At 36.0% G+C, this 27,089-nt stretch overlaps 1 protein-coding gene across 1 annotated transcript in view; it reads left to right on the top strand.

Annotated features, from left to right (window-relative positions):
• Positions 1–26,332, top strand: part of OPA1 (optic atrophy 1 (autosomal dominant)) — a 53,469-nt gene extending 27,137 nt beyond the window's left edge. The window contains exons 21-29 of the mRNA XM_010288565.1: positions 263–415; positions 1,035–1,143; positions 1,779–1,858; positions 3,018–3,158; positions 4,517–4,633; positions 5,973–6,066; positions 7,385–7,495; positions 25,223–25,300; positions 25,835–26,332. Coding sequence (XP_010286867.1) covers positions 263–415; positions 1,035–1,143; positions 1,779–1,858; positions 3,018–3,158; positions 4,517–4,633; positions 5,973–6,066; positions 7,385–7,495; positions 25,223–25,287 — 870 coding nt within the window. The 3' untranslated portion in view covers positions 25,288–25,300; positions 25,835–26,332. The remainder of the gene's footprint in view (positions 1–262; positions 416–1,034; positions 1,144–1,778; positions 1,859–3,017; positions 3,159–4,516; positions 4,634–5,972; positions 6,067–7,384; positions 7,496–25,222; positions 25,301–25,834) is intronic.
• Positions 26,333–27,089: the final 757 nt, after the last annotated feature.

The following is a 27,089-nucleotide window of genomic DNA, read 5'->3' on the forward strand; positions in this document are numbered from 1 at the left end:
CTAGGTATATTCATATTTAATAGATCTATGCAAATTTAACAGAATTCCACTTGCTACAACATAGTGAAGCAAGGTTTATGTTGACTTTATTAGTAATGGATAACGCAGCAAAGGAAAAGTCAGTTACTTACTGTTATGCTTGTACGTTTTCAGAAAGTATGAAAATTTTCATACTTGCAAGAATTGTCATAAATGTTCCTTTATCAGCTGGTGCATGGTATAATGGGCCGTTTCAGTAGGTATTTTTTTGCGAACTTTCTAGGTGGCATGGGAGACTTTGCAAGAAGAATTTTCCCGTTTCATGACAGAACAAAAAGGCAAAGAGCATGATGATATCTTTGATAAACTGAAACAAGCTGTCAAAGAAGAAAGTATAAAACGACACAAATGGAATGAGAGAGCGGAGGATAGCCTGGTACAATGTAGTGGGTTTTTTTTTTTTGCATTGTTGACTAAGTGCTGTTGAAATCTTTTTACTGAAGTTGCATATTCAATATTTTTGCATTCTTTTAATGTAATCATAAAACATTAGGGAGATGTGTCCATCTCCCCTCTTCTGTATAATGTTTTAATTCAGTTTTTCTCAGTTGATTTATTATTACCTTTTGTTAATGATTCCCCTAAATAACATCTAATAAAATTGTTTTGGTTGGTTCAGGAGAAAGTCATCCATAATCTACTGGCTGCCCAAGGACAGCCCTGTGAGAATTGTTTAGCATCAACTCATTTGTCCTGTGAAGTATAGCCACATAAAATAACAGTATTTCATTACCATCTTTATAGATTCTGTGATCTGGAGGGATTTCATATTGTTTGCTGTATATTTTACATTATTTATGCCAGACTATAGAAGAGAGTCAAATAAAAGGCACAAGAAAATATTTTTGAAAAGGTATCTCTCGAATAAATACCGTGTGGCAAATAAACGCTGGTTTTATAGACATCAAAAAGTGAAGACAATGTCAGAAATCTTTTTTTTACTAAACCCTGAATAAATTATTTCTTTTATGCTAAAACAGTGTTCTGTATTGCAGCGAGTGATCCAGCACAATGCCTTAGAAGATCGGTCAATATCTGATAAACAGCAGTGGGATGCAGCCATTCATTTTATGGAAGAGACGCTCCAAAGTCGCCTCAAAGACAGTGAGTTGTGTGACATATTCCACTCTTGGGTGCTTTTCAATCTGGGCCAATTATCCAGATCTAGTTCACATCACTGCAGTGCAAGCTTTTCTATCAGCACAACTGAGACAGCAGTGACAGTTTAAGATGGTATCAATACTGATAGAAACTGATAGCAAATACAGCCTCAAAAGCTAGGGCTCTTGCTCTCGCAATGAGGCAACTGAAAGATAAGTAATAGAGATCTGTAGAGTCAAAAAATGGTACAGGCACACAGGTAGAAGAATAGGATAAATTCAAAGAAAGTAGTTGGTCTATTCATGGTTATCAAGCATGATTAATCTTGATGTGAGTTCCAACACGGTACAATTTTTAAATGCCTGACTTGGAACCTAGAGGGCAGTCTCAGTGAAGGGATGCTATCGTTTTTACATACTTATTTGAAGTATCTAGCAGTTGACAGTCTTTTTTAAATTTTACTAAAAGACATCAACTGTTCCTTTAAGTAAAAGACATCTGACTTGACTCAGTATGCGAAATCTTGTGTTCTTAGGCATAAAATGTCCATTCTTGATCTTGTACATATTTTTAGAACTATAAATTTGGCTGGTTACATAGGTTTTGAGTGACACTTAACATCATGTTTCCTTTTTTAGCTGAATCTGTTATTGAAGATATGGTGGGTCCAGACTGGAAAAAAAGGTGGTTATACTGGATAGGCCGCACCAAAGAACAGGTAAGGGAGCGGAGAGAATTTGTAGTTCACTACCTTTAGAAAACTTTGATTGTTACTCAGTAAATTTTAAAAAAAATACCAACTCTTTTCACACTCTTTAGATGAGTGCAAAAAAAAATTACTTTTAAATACTTTACAATTACTTTTACTATTTAGTGTGTTTAATATTACATCACAGAGAATTCCATATACTTTTTCATGTTCCGGGTACATAGTGGTTTGTAAGCTGTTTTCCATTGTTCAGCTGAATTACATCTTACTATTATGCCATTGACCTGAATATTAAAGTTCCTCTAGTAGAAAGAAATTGATGAAAACAGAGTGGAAACCGGGCTATTCCCTTCTATACTTTCCAAGCGTGCATTTTAAGCAGAAGTCGCATGTAGCTTCCTATCATGCTCCATTTTGATTTAATTAGTATGTGATAGCATTATCACTAGCATTCTAGTCACAGCTTTATCTTCTGATTGACCATTTTCATCATAACATCTCTTCTCATTTGCTCATAGCTTTTGGAAATTTCTTTTGAATTTAAATAGCACCTTCTGTTCAATGCCCAGAGATGATGGGCTTTTTATGTTACTTTTTCTAGATATTTCTCAGACTGAATCGTACTTTAAAGAAGTAAGTAGAGTTTAAAAGAATATAGTAGAAAGTAATTTTTTCAGAGGAAGGAGTTTTACAGTCAGCTGTGTGCAGCCAGGTATGGGAGAAAGGTGGTGATTTCAACCTATCTTACTTGAATTTAATGAACTGCAACTTAAAGGTTTGAATCCATGGAGAGTTCTTGCTAGCTGTTAGGAAAAAATTACAGTTTTCATCGGTGTCACAGGTGATATGTGAATGTGAACCCCACTAGTGGATGTTCATAGAGTGGAAAGGACACTAGCACCTATTTTCCCCCCCCTTCTCTTCCTCTTGTGCATTTCTGTGCATAATGAAAAGAAAAAATATGAAAAATTGACAGTGAATTATCCATTTAAAAATAATGTTTGAGATGTCTTTGCACAAATCCCCTTTTGAGTCACTTAAATGTAACAGCTGATAGTGTCAAAGGTATTTTCTGTTCTGGCATCTTAAGCAGATAGACTGTTTATTGAAGAGGTCCTGATAATCTCTGTCTATAATAATTAATTCTAACTAATCATTCATATCCTAGAATATTCGCAATGAAACAAAAAATGAACTTGAGAAATTAATCAAATGCAATGAAGAACATGCAGCTTATCTGGCAAATGATGAAGTGACAACTGTCAGAAAGAATCTTGAGGCAAGAGGAGTAACAGTGGACCCATGTCTGGTGAGATGCAGGACTCTAACAAAACATATGGAAGCCCCCTGTGAACATTTGAATGTTCTTTCTAGATAGCATACAAAAGACTCAATCTAAATACTGAAATTGTAATCCAGATGTTTCCAAATTAATTACTAAATGACTGCTTGCATGCAATTCACACACTTCTGTTGGCTGTCAGACAAATGCAGTACAACGCTTTGGAATCTGTCAGTTTAGACTGAAATCAGAACCTGCTGAGCAGACTTTCTTGCCTGCATTATGACAAGGCTTCTTTAAAATTACTGTTCAAATATTATATAGTAGAATCAAGGCCTTTGTGAGCAAGATACACAATATGTTTTTATCGTATACCTAAGCTTTTGGTGTGATTGTATGTGCAGTTTGAAGTTCATAGGCACATTGAAGAGAGGGAAATTTTGTAAAAATATTTGGAAAAAGGCAGGGGTTTTTAGAGTGCCCTGAGGGAATGTATTGTACATTTAAAATGTTCTGGAGAATTATTTATCTTATTGCAGTGTAAGGCTCTTAACCATAATTAGACCTTTTATCTGATTAAATGTAAGATTTTAAATGAATGGTAATTCAAACATTAGTGAGTAATAGATGTAGATTTCCTTTAGCAGTGATCTATTTTCTGCAGTAACTTTGGCTACCTTTTCAATATTAATACATGTACTTAATCAAGGTAGAAGTGTTACTTAACTACCTGCTGCCCCTTTCCTATACAGTACTTATCATACCTTTTTGTAAACGTCAGAGTTTATATAACATTACATTACATCTATGTCCTCTACATGAGGAGACCAAGTGCAAATTGAGTTTCTTTTCTAGCTAAGCAACTGATTTTCTTAATTTTATGGTGTTTGTTTTTTTTAAGAGCCATATCTACATACATATTTAATTTTGAAGAACTTGAATATAAATAAGTCTAAACTAAGTTTGTTTATATAAGATCCATTAAATATTTCTGTGCTTTAATCTGGTTTAATTGATAACACATTTTTGAATGTTTTAATTTATCAGTGATGATGTGAAGACTGCATCATGCCAAGAGCAGAACAATTTTTCCTATTCCGTAGTATATAAGTTAAATGTATTTTAGCTGCAGACAATATTTTTAAGATATGTTACAATCATAGAAGAGTAGATTTTTAAATTAACAATCATCTGTAATGTTTGCCAAATGTAACTAACATTAATCACATCCCAGCTGCAGACAAATTGATGAGAAATATTTAAACATATATTACATGACAGTGATAGTGGAATTCGGAGTTACATTTTAAAATTAAATAGGATTGTTAAACTATGCATGACAGTGAGTATATGTATTTAGTCAAATTTAAGTACTGTTTTCCCAGATTAAAGACACATGGCATCAAATTTATAGAAGATATTTCCTGAAGACTGCTTTGAACCACTGTAATCTGTGTCGAAGAGGCTTCTATTATTATCAGAGGCATTTTGAGGACTCGGAGGTAAATTGAAGAACAGATACACACTGGTGTTTTGTCATAACATTTCCATCTCAGTTGGGGAGAAAAAAAATTTTTACAAATACCTTAACCTAACCTTTCTTTTATATCCTTTACCTTGAGATAGCTGGTGATCTTTGCTACGTTTTACATAAGGCTTGTAATTGATAAAATGGCATCCTGGTGGTAGTTATATAAAATGACCACTAGGTATCAGCCATGACCTAAACATTTGTTACTATAAATGTATATTGAAAATACACTGTTAAAAGCAGTATTGTACAGCTATTGATATCTTGTTGGTACCCATTTCTCCCATTTTCCCGTTGATACTTATTTACCTCACTGATACAAAAAAATTCAGAAAACATTAAGTAAGGGGTTTTTATGGGATAAGTATGATAAATGTTTAGAGTTGATGCATGGAACCACATGTGATCAACAGGGGGGGCGGAACAAAACCAAAACAAAACAAAAAAGAAAAACAACAAAAAAAAACCCACCAAAAAAAAACCCAGAAACAACCGTGAGCTCACAAACAGATCTCTTAAATGACTTTCCATTTTTGTAAACCCAAGCTTCTAACAAATGACAGTACGCATAAAGTCGCGCAAAGAAAAGAAAGCAGTTTTCTTACCGTTATATTTTAAATAAAAAAGAAATTACAGGAAAGGTAGAGGTCCTCACTTTCTGTGGAGTTTTGTTTTTCTTTTTAATGAGAAAAAATGATCCCCATGGAGCTAGAAATCTTTACTGCTGCAGAAATACTTTTGCCTGTAAGAGATAAGAGAGAATGAGATCACAGAGTGGACACTTAACCTCCTATTCCGGTCTTTTTAAGGTGTCCTAATGGAGTGAGTGCTCCTTCCTGCCATCCTTGCAGGTGTAGAAACTGTCTCTTCTGTTTTTAACAAATATAGGCCGTGGCCCAACACTGTCTTCAGAAGCATTTGTCAGACAGAGAGTCACAATATGGAGTTCAGCTGTTGTTCATAGCAAACACATGGAAATAAAAGTGTGCTGTTTCAGTGAGCATTGGCTTATACTCACCAGCCTGCATGTAGTGTGTGCAAATTGTTTTTCCATGATATCCCTTGATACAACTCTTGCTGTTGAAAGTAGTAGATGTAAAGGGGATGCAGTGTATTAAATAGGGACAACACAGTTCTTGAAGTGTTTTTGGTGTGTTTCCTTGTTACTTACAGCAGTTATTCTGTGGGGGTTTTATGCAAGATCAGGATATGAATACATCAGTTGCTGCTAAAAGTGTCGAGAGATTCTTGTAAGCGTAGGGTGTTCACTGGACATCAGAGGTCTGACACTATGACTTCCCTTGTTGCAGCTCGAATGTAATGATATTGTCCTCTTCTGGCGAATACAACGAATGCTGGCAATTACAGCAAATACACTGAGACAGCAGCTTACTAACACTGAAGGTAAGGCTTGTAGTGAGTTGAGGTGTTTGAAACAAAAAATCATTTAGAAATTTTCTAGTGTTTGTCTAAGTATGTTTTCCTTTCATGCTTAGCATGGCTGGCTGATTTTTTTGTGTCCTGGTTAGGTAATTAAAAGATGTAGAGTAAATAGAATTTGACATTCTATTTACATTAAATGATGTAGTGTAAATAGAATGTCAAATAATTAAGACATTCTCCAGTTTAAAATATTTTCAGCTTATGTGATGCTAATTATCAATATCTTTTTCCAAGCAGAAAAAATTTCAGTAAATAATGACTATATTCTTTTTTCTCAGGTCTGTCTGGCTGCAGATTTTAGTTTAAAAGTGTTAAAAAATATAAAAAAATATAAAAGATATAAAAAATTAAGTAATGCATTTTGTTAAAGCCGTGCAAAATGTACCATGTTAATATCTAGACAAGCTTAACAAGAGCAACTTCCTCATAAAGCATCATTTATGTAGCAATCTGCTAGTGCCATGGTACAACTACTAATAACGATCTTTGATCTGTAAAATAGTTTTCAACCTGCTTCATGAAATGAAAGGTTTGAACCTTGTCATGTGATGCAAGTTACACTCCATGATGAAGAAATTGCCCCTAAATGTAGAAAGCTAGGTCCTGTCTCTTCAAACCACCTGCCTCATTGACAACTGCTGGGCTGAAAATTAGGGAGTTTCATTAGGAGGTATTCCCTCTAAGTATGAAGGGCAAGGATACGATTGTTAAGATGGATATAATACTGCTTTAAAGAGCTTTTGATTCATCTTAGCCTTGTATACACAGCAGCACCCTCTGTGTGTCATCAATCCTTCAATACCATACTCTGCTGTCATCGTTAATTTCTTTTTCTGTCTTTCACATTTAATTGACTTGGCCTTGATTCATCTGATGAGAATGATGTTGATAGTGAAAGTGTAACTGTTAAGAAGGAGGCAGCACACTTACAATAAAAGATTTGTTGGACGCTCAGTCTCAAAGGAGAAACTGCTGAATTTAATAGACAGCAAAGCAGTCTACAGGTATCTTAGGAGGAGATAAAAAAAGTCATCCAATAATAATTTAATTCCGAAAGAAAATATTCTTTGAAATGGAAACATCTTTCTCAAAGACTTTCCTGTCTTAACGGCCCAAACAAGGGGCTTATGTGTTCAGAGGTTGTCTTTTCTCCAACAGTTAGTCTTGTAACATACTACATCTCCCACAGACCTTCCCAAAATCTTAAGCCATTACAGGTGCAAAATTGTTGCCACTAACTTTTTGCTTGATTAGTTTGTTGTTTTGGGTTTTTTTGCAGTAAGGCGCTTGGAGAAGAATGTAAAGGAAGTGCTTGAAGATTTTGCTGAGGACAATGAAAAAAAGGTGAAGCTCCTAACTGGCAAGAGGGTCCAGCTCGCAGAGGATCTCAGTAAGTACCTGCTCTGTAGTGGTTTAGAACTAGCTTGAAATGAACCAAACTCTGACCACTGACCTTGAAAACATTCAATGTGATATGGGTTGTTCATGTGCTAGCATTTAATTAATATCACAAATGGAATTTTTCTTAAATACAGTCAGATCTTAGCGGTTCAAAGGTGGACGTGGGTAGTATAGTGTGATAAAATAACATAATTTACACTATATGTAAATTTACTGACATAAATATATTGCATCAGTATATTGAAAAATGTACTTAAAACAGCATAATATTTTACTAAGTAATTTAGAGTAAAGGGAAGTTATTTTTCTAGTACAACATGGTTAATCCACACCTCAGACCTGTCTGTGGGTGATTCAGTCTTGATTATGTAATGAGGTTTTGATCCCATTTTTTTAAATTATTGGGTGAAATACAGAGTCTTCCCACAGATAATACTGACTTTTAATACAGATTAGCTAGAAATGCCCCTAACTTACTGGCCAGCTTGTTTCAGGCCATTTATGCAGAAACAAAACCTGTCAGACATGAAGATCTGATGTGATGTGCTTATTAAGCTGAAATAACCATTTATATTAAGAGATTTAACAAGGAAGAAAATCTAGCAGAATTAACCTTCCAGAAGGATTAGGGTAGTTTAATGCTTTGAGTCACTAAAGATGTTAAGGGGTTTTGTGGTTAATATAGCAAGATTTTAAACAGTGAACGTTTTTAAGGGGACAGTCCAGGCTGAGGTGATACTCCTGTTGTCTACCTGAACATCCAATAAGGTTTAGACTGACTTTCAGCTGATGGGGCTTGCTCGTGCACATATATTGTTGGTTTTTTGGCTCATTCGGCTATTATTCTGTGAGTTTTCCACTTAAATCCCAGCTGTACACCTGAACTGGTAGGGGAAAAAACAATGTTGTACAAAAGGGAAAAGAAAAAAAACTTGTGATAAATGAACATCAATATATAAATATCTCCATCTTGAGATCACAGGTGACTTTTCCTCTCATACCTTTATTTTGCATTCGATGTAGCAAGTAATCTTCTCTTAAAATATTACTTCAGATATTTAATTCAGAATAAATGAATGCTGTGGTCAGTGTTTCTTCTTCTATTAGCAGTGGTCTGATATCCAGGGTTCAGTGGGGCAGAGAAGCCTTCAATTACTGTTAGTTTCCTAAGTATGAATTATGTCTTCCTTTTTTACATCCAAAATGTCATATAAAACAAATTATTTGCTTACAATAAACTCAAAATCTAAGGATTTATTTTTGATAGTGCTGGTTTGGTTACACTGGAAGTGTTATCTTATTATTGGCAGTATTGTTATTAAAATCCCAGTCAGTTACGGTATTCATTGTCCTTCAGAAAATGTTGCTATAATATTTTGGAATTGTGAGTGGGTCTTTCAGGGAATCTAGGGCAAATTGTCTGGGTTTTTTTTGACTGGTCTCTGAAACAGCTGGTGTGACGATATAATTTTTATTATAGGTTCATAATTCTCTCCAAACATCCTGTGTTGCTTTTGAGACCCTGTATCAGCCTTCATGTAGCCATTCTTTTAGAGTGGGTGGAATGTGTTTTACAAAAGGCTTTTTCCTCTCTCTGTACATATGTTGAGGTAAAACGAGTGGTAACCTGCATAGTGGGACACAGGTATTCAATGAGGAAGTTATCTCCTTCTAATAGTGACCAGTGCTGCTTGCTTTCTTGCTTTGGTGCTGGATGTTAATTTTTTTCTTGAGCAAATACTGGCAGAGTGTGCAACTTGGTGATTCTGATTTTTCTTTAAATATTCAGTGTCTCAAAACAAAGTAGAGGAGCACTAGAAAATACATGAAGTTTAAGTTAATATGTCTTTATTTTGCACTGAAATTGGCTTGGAATTTTTGCATTGTCAATTTTGCTTCTCTCCAGTGTCAGGAATAACCTCCTATTTCAAAGCAGTAACAGCTGGGGTCGTTATTTTATAAACTAAAAACAGACGTGTAAGAACAGCCTGGCTCTGTGTTTATAATCCTGTGTATCTGTGTATTAGTATATATGCTTCAAGTTTGTAGCGTGCATTTCATAAATTACTATGTAGCTAAAACACTGTCACTGCACTGTATTTCTTTAGATTCAGGAGGTCACAGATCCCACACACATTTTTCTAAGGAAATAACTGTTATTCAGTATGAAACGATGTATGATGATGTGTCCTGTTTTATTGTACCTATGGGAAGATCTTAAAACTACCATTGCTTAGCTCTGTAATCAAATCAGCAATGTTCTCTCTACTTTCTGCATGCTTTTATTGCTAAATCGTTATAATTTTTATGGGCAAATGACAGGAAAAAGGGATTTCTTTGCCTTGGTGAATAGAGTGCTTTTCTGTGGTGCAGTTTTTTTTAATACTCCTGAGACAGACTTTGATAGCACAGAGCATTGAACTCTCAGGTGGCTATACAAGTAACTTCCTTCGTACAGCATCTAGTGATAATCAGGACTCAGCTTAAGGAAAGAAAATCCTGACTCCCACAACACACATTCATAAAGTATTTATATTTTAATTAGGAATGGAATAGAAGGGATCTCTTGAATCATGAAGTCCAGTCTCTCTCTGTTCCAGGCAGCTGTGTTTATATAACCCAGCTCATTCACATATCTTGAACTCCATCTTTAAATCAGTTAACTTGTTGGGGCTCACTATTCATACTGAAAACATGTTTGAAGATGACATTCCTCTGATAGTTACAAATGGTCTTTTAATTTCCACTCTAAATTTTTAAATGAGTCTGGGATGTGCTTCCTGATTGGAAACTGTACTTGCGAATCTAAATTATTTATATTCCTGAGATTGGGATGCTTCCTCTGGTTGCTGGTGATACATCAACACTGTCTCACTTCTGTCACATCAGCCTTTTAATGCTGAAGCACTGGGAAATGTTCTATTGTTTGCTCAGGATACTAGTTAATGTCAAACTGTTTGTACCGTGGGTGACCCAGTCTCGTAATGAGACCTCATATAAGTCTTAAAACTTATTTGAGCAGGTTTTGTTATCTGTGTTCTGTAGCCTTGAATGACATTTTTAACCCTATATATGAATGTTCCTTCATGACCGTTAGGCCCTGAGTCTTGCTGCTTCCCAGTGTTTATTTCTCAGGTTTTATTCTAGCTATTTTAAAGAGTGTAAACAGATCTTTTGAATGGTTTCTAACAAACTGTATTTTATAAGGTACTAAAGGTTACTTTTTCTTCAAAAAAAAAAAAATCATTAAATGTAATGTACTCCTCCTGATAAGCATCATCATGATACTTGTACGAGTGAACAATTACTAAGTTTATGGAAATAAGCCCTAGGACTAGAGATCTTCTGGAAGAAAGGTTCATAAGGTACAAAACGGGGAAATGCAGAAGATGAATAGCTGATTTGGAAAAAGTGACTTTAAAAATGTCCTAAAATGCAATCAGCCCGTAACAATACTTGTATTGAAAGAAGCCCATGGTCATTGTATCCCAGTGTCCTGGCCCTAGCGATGAGCAGGCGTGGGTGCTTAGGGAACAGCGTAAGAACAGGTTAAGCGTACAGTAGTACTTGCCTGGGATGCTCTCTCAGCATCTAATAACCTGTGGTTCCAAGATTTCCTAATCCTGGGGTAATATCTTTGTGATTAATAGCCATTCATGGATTATTTTTTTCTCCTCCTGTGGATTTCTCTAATTGCTTTTTGAACTCATGTAAACTTTGTCATCTGCAACATCCTGTGGCAATTAGTTCCAGAGTTTAACTCCACACTGTGTGGAAAAAATACTTCCTTTTGTTTGTTTTTGAGCCACCTGCCAGTTTCATTTGGTTCTCTTTAGTTCTCGCACTGTGAAAAACATTCAGTAGTCTTTCTCTGTTCATTTTTTGTGCCACTCATGACTTAATAGATGTTTATGCTACCTGCACTTGCTCTTCTTTTTCCTGGTTAGAGAAGTTCTCATCTGTGTAGCTGCTCCTTGCATGGACATTGTTTCGTAACTTTGTCAGCCTTGCTACTCTTTTCCCCTTTTTTAATTCTACTAAAGCTGTTTTGAGATGAAAGAGCAGAATTGCACACAGTATTCAAAATGTAGCTGCATTATAGATTTATACAGTTGCATTACGGTGCTTTCTGGTTTTTAATCTGGTCTTTTTACAGTAACTCCTTGTAGTCCGTTTCCTTTTTTGCCTGCTGCTGAGTAATGGTGGCTGCACTGACCTGTCTGCTACAACTCTGAGTTCTTTTGTGAGAAGCAACAGCCAGTTCAGAGCCCATCAGCCTAGTCATTGTCCATGCCATATTTTTAACTGTAGGGACAGTTGAGATATGTTTATTGTTTTGCTGAGGATGCAAAAGCAAGTAGAAATCGCTGTCTTTTACATGTCTAACTGGGTACTTCAGGCACATTCAGCAATTGGCAGGAACCTGTTCTAATCCTGTTTACAACCTCCTTCACAACTCTAGTGCACTATTTATATCAAGTTCTTTGCCAAAGTTGTTGTGTCAGTTGAAGAACGCACCCAGGTCTTTCACCCTGTCCTGGATAGCCTCATCAGCAACAGCAAGCGTTACATTTATTTTCCAGTTGGCACATGCATCTTGATTATGCTCATTGCTGAAGAAGAAAATATTTTGATTTGAAACTTATATTCCATACAACTTAGTATTTTACTATATGCTTAGCTCAATCAGTACTTTACAGAACATGGTATATTTAAGAAGTACAATGTGTAGAGGGAGCTAAAAGTGTAATGGTAGACAATAATCTTTTAAAAGGAGAATTCCCATTCATAGAAATGTCTCATATCAGGACTGCCCTGTTTGTATTGCAGGCTTTAAAGCACTGCGTGTGGCTGGAGGAAAAATATAGTATCTAATGGTGGCAAGTCAATCCCTTCAAATGCCTATGGCTCTGTTACACACAAGTGCATGTAGCTGTACACAAAGCTTTTCCACTTTTTTTTAAATATTAATTACCCTTTGTTTCTACAGTATCTTTTAATTCTATGAGCATAATGTGTTCTCCTGTATTTGTGTTTAACTTTTCCAAAGTGACTGACATTGAACATTCATGCAGGCTACCTCTGAACTTACTGGAAGTTTTTAAATTTTAAATGTAATTTTAAATGGGGTTTTTTTTTCTGAAAAATTTGTTAAAGCAGTAAAACTGTTGGCATTTGCTGATTTTTTTTTTTTTTTTTAGGATCTTTTTGAAGGCAATGCTAAAGTGGGTTCATTATTTATAAGAGACAATTCTTTGAAGTCACACCTTATCTAGAACTATATCTTTTCAATCACGTTTCTTGGTGTTGGGTAATACTTTTTTTTTTTAATTAATACATAGGTGAAATAATTTCATTTCAAGGTAAATAGTATCTTTGCTGTTTTATTTTTAACACATAATAGAGTAATAATTTCAGCGGAAATACTCTATAGTTCTATGCAAAATTGATAGCATGTGGGTAAATCTTAACTCTCTGTAGACTACTTTTTAACATGGCTTTTTTTTTTGATGTTGAGCTCCCAGTGAAAGGCTTCCCAGAACTACCTAATCGTTTCCAGAATTCCACTCTGCTGGACATGGCCTTTTTATATAAAGGGCCAAAGCAAACTTCCTCAATAGTTGCCGTACAATTTTCCAACACAAGATGGCAATGAATGGCCTTTATAGGAGCAGTGGGGAGGACAAGCATGCAGCAGAGCTGCTGCCAAGCCTCCCATCTCTGGTTACTTTTTCCTGCTTTTTGGCACATGAGCATGGCTTAGGCAGTGGGCATTGGTTTCTTGGATGTTAGGTTTTTTCCTCTGAGAGGAAGATGCACTAGCCTTGTCCCTCTTGTTTTCCACTCTCTATTTTTTTCTGTTTGTTTGTATGACATACAAATTATGAAGTCATAAGAGATCATCATTTTTTCTCAGTTACATCATTAGCAAATGCATGAAAGTATTAGTTTATTAAACTATGTTAGTAAAAAAACTGTTATGAACTGAATTGGATAGGAAATGGGATCTTCTAGTGTCCTACGCTAAACCTAAGCTACATATATTCTGTATTCATATTGCAGTAGCATTTAAGACATGCTAGGTGGTGCACATGTACATTGAATACTTCATGTCAATCCTAGCTTCAGGCAGTCAGCAGGAGCTTTGCCATTGACTGCACTAGAGATGAAATTTCACAGACCCCAAAGAAGTACATACGCTCTGTCTTCACTTATTTCTTCTGCTTTATTTCTTTCAAACAGCTAAACTATGAATGTTGCAAATGCACCTTTTATGCACACAAGATAAACACATGTAAGGATAGTACATGCAAAGCATCTTTCCTAGGTCAGCATGCTATTCATCCGATATCCTGTTACCTCACAAGTTAAAAAAGGAAAAGAAAACCCAGAACTTCACCAAATTTATAAGTAAAACCATGTGCATTTGCACAAGGAGAGTCATTGGCAGGAGGTGGGAAAGGACTTGCGGAATGCCTGTGGAAACCTGATCCTGCAATTACTAGGTATGAATGTGAAGAGGTCAGCCTCCAAGTTCGTTTGTCAGGAATAGTGACACCTGTACAGGTGTCATGGGCTAGCTGAGACTTCATTCTGCACAAAAGCTTTTTGAAACTTTTGAGGAGTGGGCCCTCACATGAAGAAAAGATAGCTTAGGGCCATTTGTTTAAATTCTGTACATTTGTAAGGTATGAAATATAACAGTTTGCAGAACTTAATTATTTTCTTGTAAAGACTAAAACATGTAAAAACTAAATAAGCCAGTGTTACGGTAAAGTACTTTCAAGTTTTATGTCTAAAGTCATTGCTTTAAAGTCACGGTATTAAATTCTTAACTTACTTTTTCTCTTGTGTTGAATCCGTTAGTGTTGAATATAAACCTTTTGCAAACTTTGAGCATGAATGATTTAATATCATATATGAATATAATAAACTTGCCATTTTGATGGAGTTAGAAAGCTAGTGTTAGCTAAGGTTGGTACTTCCATATGCAAGTTGGTGACTCAGGATCTGGAATTCTTGTGATGTATTTGACTGAGTGGGCTCTGTCATGTCTGTTGTATGTAACAAACTGATCTAAATCCAGGTGAATCTCTTTTTTTATGCATTTATGCAAAATTGGGGATAAAGTTTGTAAGCAGTGCTTTGCAGATAATGACTTGCTCTGTCGTTACATTTTTTTTTTTCTTTCATTGCTGTTAGCTGCAGAATAAAAATGTTGTGTGAAACTAATTCTACATTGTGGTCACTACTGTAGCCTAATTAAATTTCAGTTCCTTGATCTGACTGTCAACACTATTTTGATTTGATCTCTGTCCAACATGACATTGTTGATTACATGTGCTCCTTAAAAATCATGCTTTGACTTGGCTTTCTAAAGCCTTTGCTTCCATTTTCTCTTCTATTATGAGCTCCAACTTTCTTAAAAGGTCACAACATTTCATAGGGGGCAAAACTCAGCTGTAGGGGCAAAGATCTTCTCTCAAATAAGCAGGTGTTAAGTAATTTTTCCCTAGAAACCAGAGGCAGACAAAGCAGCTCAAAAGGCATTGGTTAGTAGTCATTAAATCAATGTTTAAGGTGCCTGTTCAGAACCAACATGGTTTTCAGTGTTTTGAAGATACAGGGGGAAAAAAAGTATAATTTTGAAGATATTTGAATGTAAAGCCCAGATGTCGCCTTGGCTGCTCAAAGACAGATACGAGAAATAGGAAAGCATCCTAGGAAATCCAAAAAGAGGAGTAATTTTATTAGAATCTTCAGAATTAGTTATTTTGTGCTCTCATTTCTTCCACGATGCCTCAATATTGGAGGTTTAGAAGCTACATAAGTAAAAAATATGGTCACTTCATAGTTGTAAGACAATTCACAGAAGTGGCAGCAGGCTTGCTTTGCTCCTTACAGCCCATCATAGCAGCGAGGAGCACTCAGTTATAGTCTGATCCTGAGTTGGAAGAAGGTTACACCAGGAGATGTAGTGGCCTTCTAACCAGACAAAAGCAGAGCAGCCATTTCCCTCTGGGAATCATAGAACAGATCTCCAACTTCTGATAAGCACGTGCAGGGTAGCTGCTATCTTCACAGTCCCCTGCCAGCAGCTTCCCCCAGGACGTTAATATGGCCTGCATCTTATCAGAGGCTGGTTGTCACTTAGAGCACATTCATTTCTGCCCAAATCTCAATCAGTCAAATAAAGTGCACATGTGGGCTGTCTGTGTCTAACGAGTTCAAGCTTGTGCTGGTGTCACCAGTGTGCTGGTGGCAGTAGGACTCCTCTGCTCCCTTTGAGCTTTGTGGAGGTCCCGGTGCTCCATGGGGCACAAAGTCAGAGGGCAACGTGCGTGGAATCAGTCTGTGTGGACATATCTTCAGTTTCCCCTACCTTTGCACATGAGCAAGTCAACAACAATGCATCCCATTGTTTTAATAGATTTGCCAACTTTCTGGTACTCTGTAAGAATTCAAAGTAATTGTTTTTTGCATGATTATCATGTTTTTAATTCCGTGTAGACAATTTGTGAAGTTAACCCAAGCAAGTGTGCTTTGACATGAAAGACACTGGTTGAATGTTTAAGTTCTTTTTTTTAATTTTTTTTTCCTCTCTGAGCTTTGGGGCAGCTGCACAAAACTAATGAATTAAAACCAGAAGAATGTGTAGGACGGTCTGTGTCAAAGTGCAGATAAGGTAGTTCCTGCTTTATGTCATGGCAGAAAGTGCTTTAAAAAGCTGCATCTTCTTAGAGAGGGAAGTAATCCTCAAGGGAGAACATACATCACTTGTAAACCTCCTGTGATGGAGTGATGGTTTACTTAACTTAAGAATCCCAGATGACCAAAGTCTGTCTGATGTGATTTCTTAAAGTTATTGATGAAGAGTTAGGCACTGATGTCCAGGTTCTAAAACAGATCCTTACAAAGTTCAGCGCATTTGTCACTGACTAAGCGAAGCCTATCATTTAAAGTTGACACTGAAAAATAATGATAAACTGCTACATGAGTAATGACATATTTAGTGCCTGTTAATCTTACCCTAGACCCATGTCTCTTGTACTTGAGGGTCATTCTGGTGTTGTCTGCCAAATTTATTTTTTTCCTAAAATTTCATTAGTGATGCAAGGTTCAAAACATCTAACTGGATACTGTTTTCTTTTTAGTACTGACTACTTAGGAGTGTACCTATTAATCAAAATTTAAATAAGTACTTACAGAGAGATTACTACTTGTATAAATGCAAACTTTTCAACTGTCCGATGTATGTATTTGTTTTGAACAAGTATGGAACTGTAGAGTTTAACATTTATATTTCCAGAAGCTGCAGAAGTCAGTATCGTGTTTGTTCCACATTGTTAATGTTGCAGTGGACTCCGCTTCTAATTTGGAAGCCTATATAAAAACAAAAGGGAAGGAAGTATTTTCAGCTAGGAATGATAGGAAACTAAGAAAAAATAATAGAACAACCTGTTTTTTCTTAAGGGCATAACAAATTAAGTTTCTGACTATTAAAAATGAAGTTTATTATTATGATGATCTAAAAAATTCTCATCACCATTTCATTTTCTGACATCATATTTTAGAGACATGTTCATGTAAATAGTCCTGATAGCATATTATTTTTTTTTATTTAGCTAACTACTGAGTATGCTTTATATTGGGTGGAGAGACAACATATATTAGTGATTTCTTATGTTAAAGTCTCTTTAGAGTTTTATAGACTTAAGGTTATAGTAGCCTTTACATAGGTAGTTTACCTTTATAGCTGTATATGTCCTATCTGCATAAGACAAAGTTTTTTGGGTTTTGTTTTGGGTGTTTTGTTTCTTTTTTTTTTTTACGGTGGTGGATGAATCGTTGGGTAATATTTCTAGTTTGCCTTTATACTTTTCACTGTTTCCACCCAAGATAATGAGCATCATCATGTTCTGTTTCATTCTAGCTAAACAGTTTTGATTTTGAAATTACAGCTTTCTGCGTCCGTAAGTCTGATTCGAGACGGGAGTCTGTTTTATGAGGTGGCCTTGTAATTCTTTCAATAGAATTTAGCAGCACAGCTAAATTCTATTGAAAGATCAAGTTATTAGAACAGTTTTAGTTAAAAATCAAAGGTAGAAGACTGAAAGGCACCCAAGACCTACCTTGTTATTGCAGGCATCGTGACTCTCATAAACTTGCAGCTTAATATAGATTAATAATCATTTGTACATTAAGCTAACCTTAATGATTGTATAGAAATGTATACTAGTTTGACCTCACATGACAATTTGGTAATATCTAGTTTCTTTTCTGTAGACGAGTGGGACTGATGTGTAATAGTCCATAGAAACATATCTTGTATAAAGTCACGAGTCTACATAGATGTCAGGCTTGCTTCAGTCCCATACCTCAGTTCTCAAGAAAGACTTGGTGCTTGCCAGCCTGAGGAGCCCCGCGGACCACTCCAAGAAATACAGTCAGCTTCTGTTCTGTTCAGCTGAGGAGGGGGGGAAATGCGTTGCCAAAGCAGTTTCATTAAAGTGCAGAGGTCTCACTTGTGAATCTGGGGCAGCTATAGGTCAAGACATTGATTGATTAGTAATCTACAGTTTCATTAGCACAATGCACAGTTCCTGTTTCTGGTGCTGAAAAGCGTTATAAGTAATGCTAAAATAACGTTGCAATGCTCAATACCTTGTAAAAATAGCTGAAGTGTTTTCACAAGCACTCTTGGACTGCTGCCTCGTTATCTTTAGCCTGAAATACAGATGATGCTGTTTTCTACAGGCAGCTGATAGCTTTGCTTAGGTATGATATGCATGGATTAATAATTCATATGATATTAATACTTGCAACAAAAGTGACTTAAGTGATGGCAGCTGTGATTTTTTTTTTTTCCTGTCTAAAATGACTTAAGACTTAACATTTTATTATGTTTCTACAGCAGGCTAAATAGACAATCTGGAGGTGATCTTTTCCTGTTTTAGAGGTGGATTCATCTACAACTAGGAAAAGAAAAAATGTACACTATATGTGTCTTCATAGGAAACAGACTCCTTGATGTTTTATCCTCTTAATACCACACAAAAGGAGATTTTCAACCAGGTCACTAGCTGTTGATGAACTTATATCCATGAAACTGATACGTTGACTGACCCTTGGAAACTTTGATAGTGGTACTAAAATAATATGTTTAGCACCTTGTCTTGTTCTAAGGTTTAAAAGAATTATTTCTGAGAGGATGCTGAAATATTCTCTTTGTCTATTTAAGAACGAAAGCATCTCAGCTGATGCACTTGGATAGTTAGAGCATGTCCCTGTCCTTTTCATTGTCTTTCTGGAACTGATAACTGGAATACAGGTATTCTAGATGTTGCTTAGATTAAAATACCTTTTATGTCAGGATAGCAAAGGGATTTAAGGGAAGTAGAAAAGTTGTCAGTAACCCTTGTGAATATAATGGTGGATATCTAGCTTTACATGTCTGGGAGGGGAAGCCTGATATATAAATGTATTTACAACATTTTTGTATCATAATTATCCCATTCCAGTGAGCATACTTTGAAGTCAGAATTTATAGACAGAAGTCAATTAAACTTGCTGCACATCAAATCTCATTATAGATTGTGATACATATAAGAAACATTTTCTAACAGTAAAGGAAAGCCGCTACGATGTAGCATCAGTTAGCCGCTTCATTCAGTTACTGGTAACTAAAGAGTAGGCTAGCTATTTTCTGCAAGCTTGCATTTTAACGGCTATATATTTTTAATGACTCATGGATTTACTACATGAACTATTATAAATTCCATTTAAACTTTTCAGGGTTCTGCAGTGCTTTTATTACACTAATGAGCTAATTGTTTAAGAATCATTCACATGACTCATCCTTCTGCTCAGCCTTCTTTAAAAAAAACTTCTAGCCGCTGAAATTCTCTTGACAAACCAATATTTATAGCAGTTTGACAGCAGGATGAGGAACAGCGTTTGTCTTTGTAACAGCTTAAAGAAAAGGCCTTTCCTGCACCCAGCCATGCAGTTACAATCTTGACCTCTTTCTTATGCTGGGAACATACATACAGCAGACAGGCAGCACCTCCCATGTGTTTTCTTGACCCTTTGACTGTCCATTCACTTCCCATCTGTTTTGCAGCCTTAAAGGAACAGAAAGGGCCCTCTACTTATAAATCTGTCTTTGCAGTTGATAAATGATGTTCTGTCTCTTTAAGGGCAGCCTGGGTGGTTTTGCCTCCCCCCCCCCTTAAAACTTTAGCTTTCCTCTTGGCCTCATCCAGAGGAAAATATGGTATGTGAACAAGAGGAAACTGGCAAAAAATGTGATGGGTAGTTTCAAAGGATTTTCTAAAATACTGCAATGATCAGTAAATTATAGTAGCTGTTAGGCTGTGGTTGTGAGAGACATGAGAAAGCATGTTGATGCAGGTCTTCTAGCTGTGGGTAGAAAGTCTGCTTCCTGCGGCATTATTTGGAGTGGCAGTGAGCATGCTGCCTCATACTATTTCAGCAAGAAGTAAAGCTTTTGCATGGCCCTTAGGAAATCCAGGAATGTGGTAAAAAAGGCTGAACTCCGAAGAGATGATTTCCTCTGGCCCTGCCCTTCTCCACCCGGCTGTTCACAGAGGGTTGTATACGGCTGTGGGGTTTGTGTCTCAGGCAGCCTTAAGCTAAAATTCAGCTTTCAATAGGAAACTGTGGATTGACGTTTCCAGATTTTAATGGTGTGCTTCTGGGCATTCTGATGAAATCTGACTACAGACTGGGCTTTCCTTTTTACTGGAGGAAAGATGATGCATTCACAGCAGTAAATTCAACATTTCTGCCTCTATGGTTAATTAACCATAACGTAGAAGTAGCACAGCAAGTAGCGAGAATGTTTATAGGCAAGGAAGGGATTAAGAAAGGAAGATTAAAAAAAAGGGGGGGGCCTAAGTTTAAGCAGAATTCAGAGCAAAAGGAGTAATAACCATGAGCTTTCAAATATCAAAGCCACGTAAACATTAGTTGGAGGTAGAAATCACTTTAATGTAGAACAGGAGGATTTATTAGGAGGTATTAACACATTTTTATCATGGTTGTTTCATGCTATAAGTTTCATCAAAGTACAAAATAAAGATGGATCTGTGTCCAGAAAGATTTTACAATTTTTCTTGATGCCGCAACTGAAAATTGATGGCATATGGGCAAACTTGTAAACAGGGGAAGGGAAAGCTTTTTTTATTTACCTAAAATACCCATGCAGCTTTCTCCCTGCTATGGCACAGAGACATGAACATCTTTAAAATTCTGTGTTAAAACCATTGGTTTTTTACAGGTAAGTATATATGATTTGAATGTCTCGCAATTCATTTATCTTCAGAAGCATGAGCAAGACAGGTTTTGTGGGCAGAGGCCACATCTTTTCCAACTGCATTAATTGGTTTAATAAAACATCTAGAAAACTTTTTCTTGCTACTTAGAGCATGGCTGAAATAAATCAGTAATGTACTTTGCTTTTGTAATTTTTGTTTAATACTATTTTGAGATTATTTGGCCTTGCCTCAGGAGATTCATTTGATAACTTACTTTAGCTGTTCCATTTTAGCAGTAATTCCCCAGCTTCTGCACTGTTAATTAGTAGATAAGTTTAGCTATCTAAGGCAGCAATCAGTAAGCAAGCACTTCGCGTAAGACTGAATATTTCAGGGTTTTCTCTTCTGGCCAGCTTAGGTCAGATATGATATTAGATAAAGTTTGCTATTCCTGTGACTGCATCTTTCCGTGTTCACAGAGTATCCAAATCCTCATTACAGATCAATTGGGCTGGTTTTGAGCCTTTTAGATTTAGGAACACAGGTTTAATGAAAAGAAAATGAGTGGGTAGCAATATCATTTCATATGGAGATAAGGAGAGACTGAGCATGAATGAGGATCTCAAGATGTCCGAATAAAGAATTTCCTCATTCTGTCAGGGGAGTTTTATGGGATATGGAGGGAGGATTATGGGAATATTCATGACCAGATCAAGAGGCATAATGAGTTGATGTATGAACCAGCTTATCTTTTAGGTAAACACAGGGTAAATGGGAAGTAGAATAGCCATTCATTGCCTCTAGGCCTGTGAATTTTACTGTTCTAAAGATGGAAACAAGGGCTTAGTTACAGTTATTCTTCATTGATTTAATTTGATTTTTGATCACTATTTAACAGGTGCTGGAAGAATTAGGTATTCGTAACCTTAGGTCTGCATTAAAAGTACCGAAGACCAGGTCATCTTTCTAGAATCCAGTGTAAACGATAGTATATGTTTAAACTTCGGCAGTACCATGTAAGAGCGTAGTACTTTAACAGCCTTCTGTGATACGGGAGCGTTGTATAACAGTGCTGGGATAGTTCAACCTGTTAAAAAATAATTTGCCAGCAAGCTGAATGCTTTTCATCTATGGCTTACTTGTATGTGGAAAAACACAGTATCACAAACCCTAGAAAGAGCATCAGGTCACCTTTGTCTATCCCTTAATTTACTTACACAGTAACTATTCTTATCTGAAACCCAGTTTGTGTTCTGGGTTTGGCATGTTGATAACTTTCTTCAAAACAAAATGTACTATAATTTACAAGCATAAGTCACAAATATTTTGATCGAGCTGTCACTCAAAACCCTGCAAATGTGGGTACACAGGTTGTGCATTTCAGAGGAGAGAACTTCCCCAAATAAAGACGGGTAACATCTCAGTCTTGAACTGTAGCAAATAATTGTTTTTCCGAATGCAATGTCACATGGTGCTGACGAAGCTATGGGCAGTTATCACAGAACCGCAGACCCTGCACTTGCACTCATCAGGAGCGTTCTGCCTGAGCATTTATATTTACTGGTTTATTAAGGTACGTGTTGTGTAAATGCCTAACTCTGCCATGAGCCTATTTAAAAGTAAAGCGATTGAGCAGACTGCTGCTCCTGTGCTACAGGATGGACTTGTGGGAAAGTGGTGCAGGTTGGCTGGGGTCTGCTGCTGCACAAGGCTTTGCCGCTGCGAAGAACACTGGGCATAGCATGAATAATTGCAGCTCTTTGGCAGTCATTGTAACTGCTCTTTTTTAAGAATAGCCAGCATGTTTTTTCAAAGAATTAAATTACCTCAAGACCTCATAACTATTACAGTTAAGCAATCATTTCAATTCGGTCAAAGCATAAAAATTAATAAAGTGCTCATAATATGGAGGCAATTTTAGTATGTCTGCGCTCTTGAGCAAACACAGCTGATTCAGTATATTCTGGTGGAATACATATTTGCTATCCTGTTATTTTAATATGCCCTAATCAGAAAATTAAAATAGATTTTGTTGGCACAAACCTTTTTTTAAGGGTGAAATAATTATAGATTTTTTGCTGATGGTATTAATTTTCAGTACTGGAATATTTCATTAGCAAGAGGTTCAGAAGGGAAAATATTTGCTAAATCTGCCTGCTTTCACTGAGTCTAATGGCTTGATCAATATAAAGAACATACTTGGGGAAAGCATGTAGCAATAAAAAAAATCCACATCAAAAATAAAGCTATTGAAAGCACAACATGAAGGGATATTTTGGGTCATGAGATCTAATCTCCAGTTGTCACTGGCAACTGCTGCTCATTTTGGAGAGCGAGGTCCAGGATTAATAATGCCAAAAAAATGCGTCAACTCTGTCCGAGATAATAGGACATTATTTCAAAGGCTAATTTTGTAAACATACATAAAGCATCAGTTTTGGAAGCTGAGCTAAATAGTTGCCTGAATAAATGCCATAGAATTAATGTTTTCATTACACAGGAGGTTTATATACTGACATACAAATAATACTTTTTTTTTTTAAATAGTAATGAAAACAATTTGAATGTGCATAGTAAGGAGAAGTGATCATGGGATTACTTTTTTTTTTAATTGGCAGCTTTCAAAAATTCTCTCTGAACTGAATCAAGGATATTTTGAATTTTTTTTTCCTGCGAGAAATCAGCTACTGGTGTTTTTTCTAAGATATTCCCTTCACACTGACTGTAATCTTCATTTAATATCAAAGTACTTTAAAAAAAAAAATCAGATGAAATTCAAGAAAGTTCTTTGGTTTTTTTAAGGACTCGGAGTGTGATTCAGCTTCACTGTACATCTGTGTTTGCAGATAAGCACCCTTTGGGGAAGGGGACGCTGAAGTGCTGAAAATATAAGTGGCTTGCACTTTGTCACCTAAGAATTGCATGATAAAGATAAAAGTTTGAGACTACTTCATCCTCATGCAGGCTATTTTCTGTATTTTATTTCTAATGCTAACTAAAGTTCTTTGCTTCTGTTAGAACAGGACTACACAGGGTTTTGTTGAGGCTTTATTATCAATATTACTATAATTACTCTAAAATGGATTTCATAACTCTCTGTGGGATTGACACTTTGTTACTGGATGAAACCTTTAGTTCCCTTAGCTACATTCTTAAGAGCATTCTCTTTGGAGGTCATTTTTCTTTTTTCCACTTATGCTTATGTATCCCACTTAAGGCCAATTGTTTTATTTTTTCTTTCTGTTTTGCTGTTATTTGAGCTCAGCAAAGCAAGTTTATAACATATGGTATTGCTAAAGAGCAGAAAACATTAATAAAATATTTATTAAAAAAGCTCAAACCTTGTATCTCGTACAAGGGAACATACGGCTTTAATCCAATAGTATTTTTAGCTTGAAAAAAATATTTGTCTGTGTTTATGCTCATCTAACTTATTTTTGTCTGTCCTACTGCTCTCCTCTGTTCCTTCATATTTCTGAAGTGTGTGTTTTTCATGGCTATAATCACACACAGAAGGAGCTTCAAATAAGGATGTGGTGAGAGAGAAGCAGGAAATCTCACAGGCTTTGGATTCCAGCTATGTTCTAAATCTTGCTTCATAAGCAATTTAATAAATCAAATAGGTCATATGATGACAAGGGTTGTATGGAATTGAGAAAAGAGTGGAAAAATGCCTAAACCCCTGAATTTTTCCGAATCAATGTTGCCTTTTCATTCTTAGTAACTATTTGTAGTTGTGTTCAAGTCATGTTTTTGTAGAGAAATAAACTCCCAGTTTTAGTGTTTGTATAAAATAAGATTCTGCCCACATCCATCTGGCTACTACTGAAATGCAAGGAAATCAAGTGTAAGTTTTAAATATTCTTAACATTGTGCATGCCCTTTTGAATAGGTGTCTTGAATACTGACGTTTGGTTCCCTGAAATTCTCCCTGCTGAAAGGGCACTGGCTTTCAATTCTTTTTAGAATGATTAGCAGTGTTTGTGACACTGTGGAAAGTAAGGATATTTGGTTAAAAGAGAAAGGGATTAGTGGGCATTATTTAAAAGATAACTCCCTACACATAACAGGTGTACAGTGGTTCTGCTGTGCGTGATATAATCGAAATTTCAGGTTTTTGAAATGCAGCATTTCTAGTATTGGGTTGCTTTGTTAAATTTTTGAATTATTAAATTAGCATGATAATCATAAAATTTATATCTAGAAGTTCTTCAAATTTCTTTTGATGGGTTTCATTTCTTCTGATGTAGAAAAATGTTCTAAATCTTCGTAGTTGAGAAACTTAAATGCATAGGGTAATATTGGCAACAGCATTAATTTTTGTTCATGTTTGCAGGTTTTTTGGCTTGGGTTTGTTTGATTGTTTGTTTTTCTTTCTGGGCATGTCCTCAATTTAGTAGTAGGTAATTGAATGGCGATCTTTTTAATTCCTCCAGAAAAAGTTCGGGAAATCCAGGAAAAACTTGAAGCCTTCATAGAAGCCCTCCATCAAGAAAAGTAGATTGTTCAAGCAGGTAATCATATTTAGATCATAAAAAGATTGCTACAGTTTTCTCATTGTTCAGTATAAAATGATTATCCATCTCTTTTAGATACACATGTTTTCATAGAGGCTTTGTGAAAATTCCTTTTTGTTTTATTCCAGTGCCTGGCTGCTGCTGCTTCTTGCTTCTAATCTGCAGAACTATGCTTTCAGCTTTTATGCTACAAGCAGATATGGAACTTAGTAGAAATACAATTACTGGCTAGTTATTCAGATATTGTGAAACACTGTAGGCTATTTGATTACTCTCAGTTCTTTATTTTTATCTGTGTTAAGAGAAAAAAGGCAGAACTACCTGGAATCAAAATTAAGGGAACGCTTTTCTTGCCTATAAAAGCATTTTGATTATTTTTATTTTTCCTCAAAGGTACTGTGTATTGTTAGCAAAATTATTTGCATGCAGGTAATTTCCAAATTTCTTCTATATGAATTCTCAAAAACATAAGCCTAAGTGCTCTCATATATTTGCACACATTTTAAAATAATCTCCTTTCTGTTTCAACAGCAACTTTACACAAGAATGCACCCTTTTTCAGGATACCTCGCACAAAGAAGACTGAATAGAAATGGCTTTTGTGTCCCATTCTTTCCTATCTTTTGGAGAGCATCCTGAAATTGTTGGAGGAGAAAGAAAATAATGTCTCATGGGATTGAGAAGTTCAGTTAAAATCCACCTGCTCTTTTAGAAGCTACATGTACATGACAGAAGAATCTGACTTGTGTGTCAATGAGATAGCCTGGGAGCTCGCTGAAGTTGTACATTTAAGGTTTGGGTTTTTTTCCTGAAAGGAAAAAAGCTTTTATTTTTGGCGTCTGTCTTGTATGGTAGGGCTGGAAGAGATTCATAAAATAATTTTTGTCTGTTGTCGTTTTCTTGCCTGCAAATGATCCTGGGATTTTGAGATAAGTTTTAGTATTCATATGTACCTTAAAACACCCTTCCAAGTAATGCCATTTGTATTTGTTATGCTCTGTGTTGAAGCATTCTTTGACCACTCTGGTACAGATTTAAAAGCATGGGTTTGAGATCTTGAGAGGAAGTTGTGGATTTTGTTAAACTCCCAAACTCGTGAGAGACATCATCCAAGCAATTCTTGCAGTGTTTTCAAGTGAAAGTACAGACCGCTATTCACTGACACCTTAAAAGGTTTGGCTCAGGAAATAATGTCAACAGCTGCTCCTTTTACCCATTCTTTCATAATATGTCATTACCCTGAAATCATAGCCGATTACATTTCATTTCTGGGATTGCACGGACTCTGATTTCCTTGTTAACGCCTCCCTTCACCATAGGTACAAATTAACCTGATCGAGTATGTGTGAAATGTAGAAAGATACTCTGTACAATTCCAGCTTGTCCAACCTCCTTGACTAAAAAAGGACAACTATAATTAATTTCATTTTTCTAATGGCTACTGTAAGACCAAAATCGCTTTTATAAGAATGTTATGCACAAGGTCCTTCCACACCCATTTTATTTCTATCATTTAGTGTACTAAAAATAGTAAGTAGTCTTTCTTTTACTGCCTTTCAGTTTTCCCACAGAAATGTCAATTCTGACAAATTTAAGCATGATACAGGCTCTGTATCCTATGTGCCTGGTGATTAATCACCACCATATATTTCTGTCCACACTTTGCAACCAACGATCTGGATACACTTCTGAGTACTTCTGTGAAAGAAGATATTAGGCCTGAAACAGTTTGTTTTGCAGTTGTCTGATTATGTATATTGAAAAATTGACATAGGTTTATTTTTCC

The sequence above is a fragment of the Phaethon lepturus genome, unplaced genomic scaffold (assembly GCF_000687285.1).
Source record: "Phaethon lepturus isolate BGI_N335 unplaced genomic scaffold, ASM68728v1 scaffold11126, whole genome shotgun sequence".
Lineage (NCBI taxonomy): Eukaryota > Metazoa > Chordata > Aves > Phaethontiformes > Phaethontidae > Phaethon > Phaethon lepturus.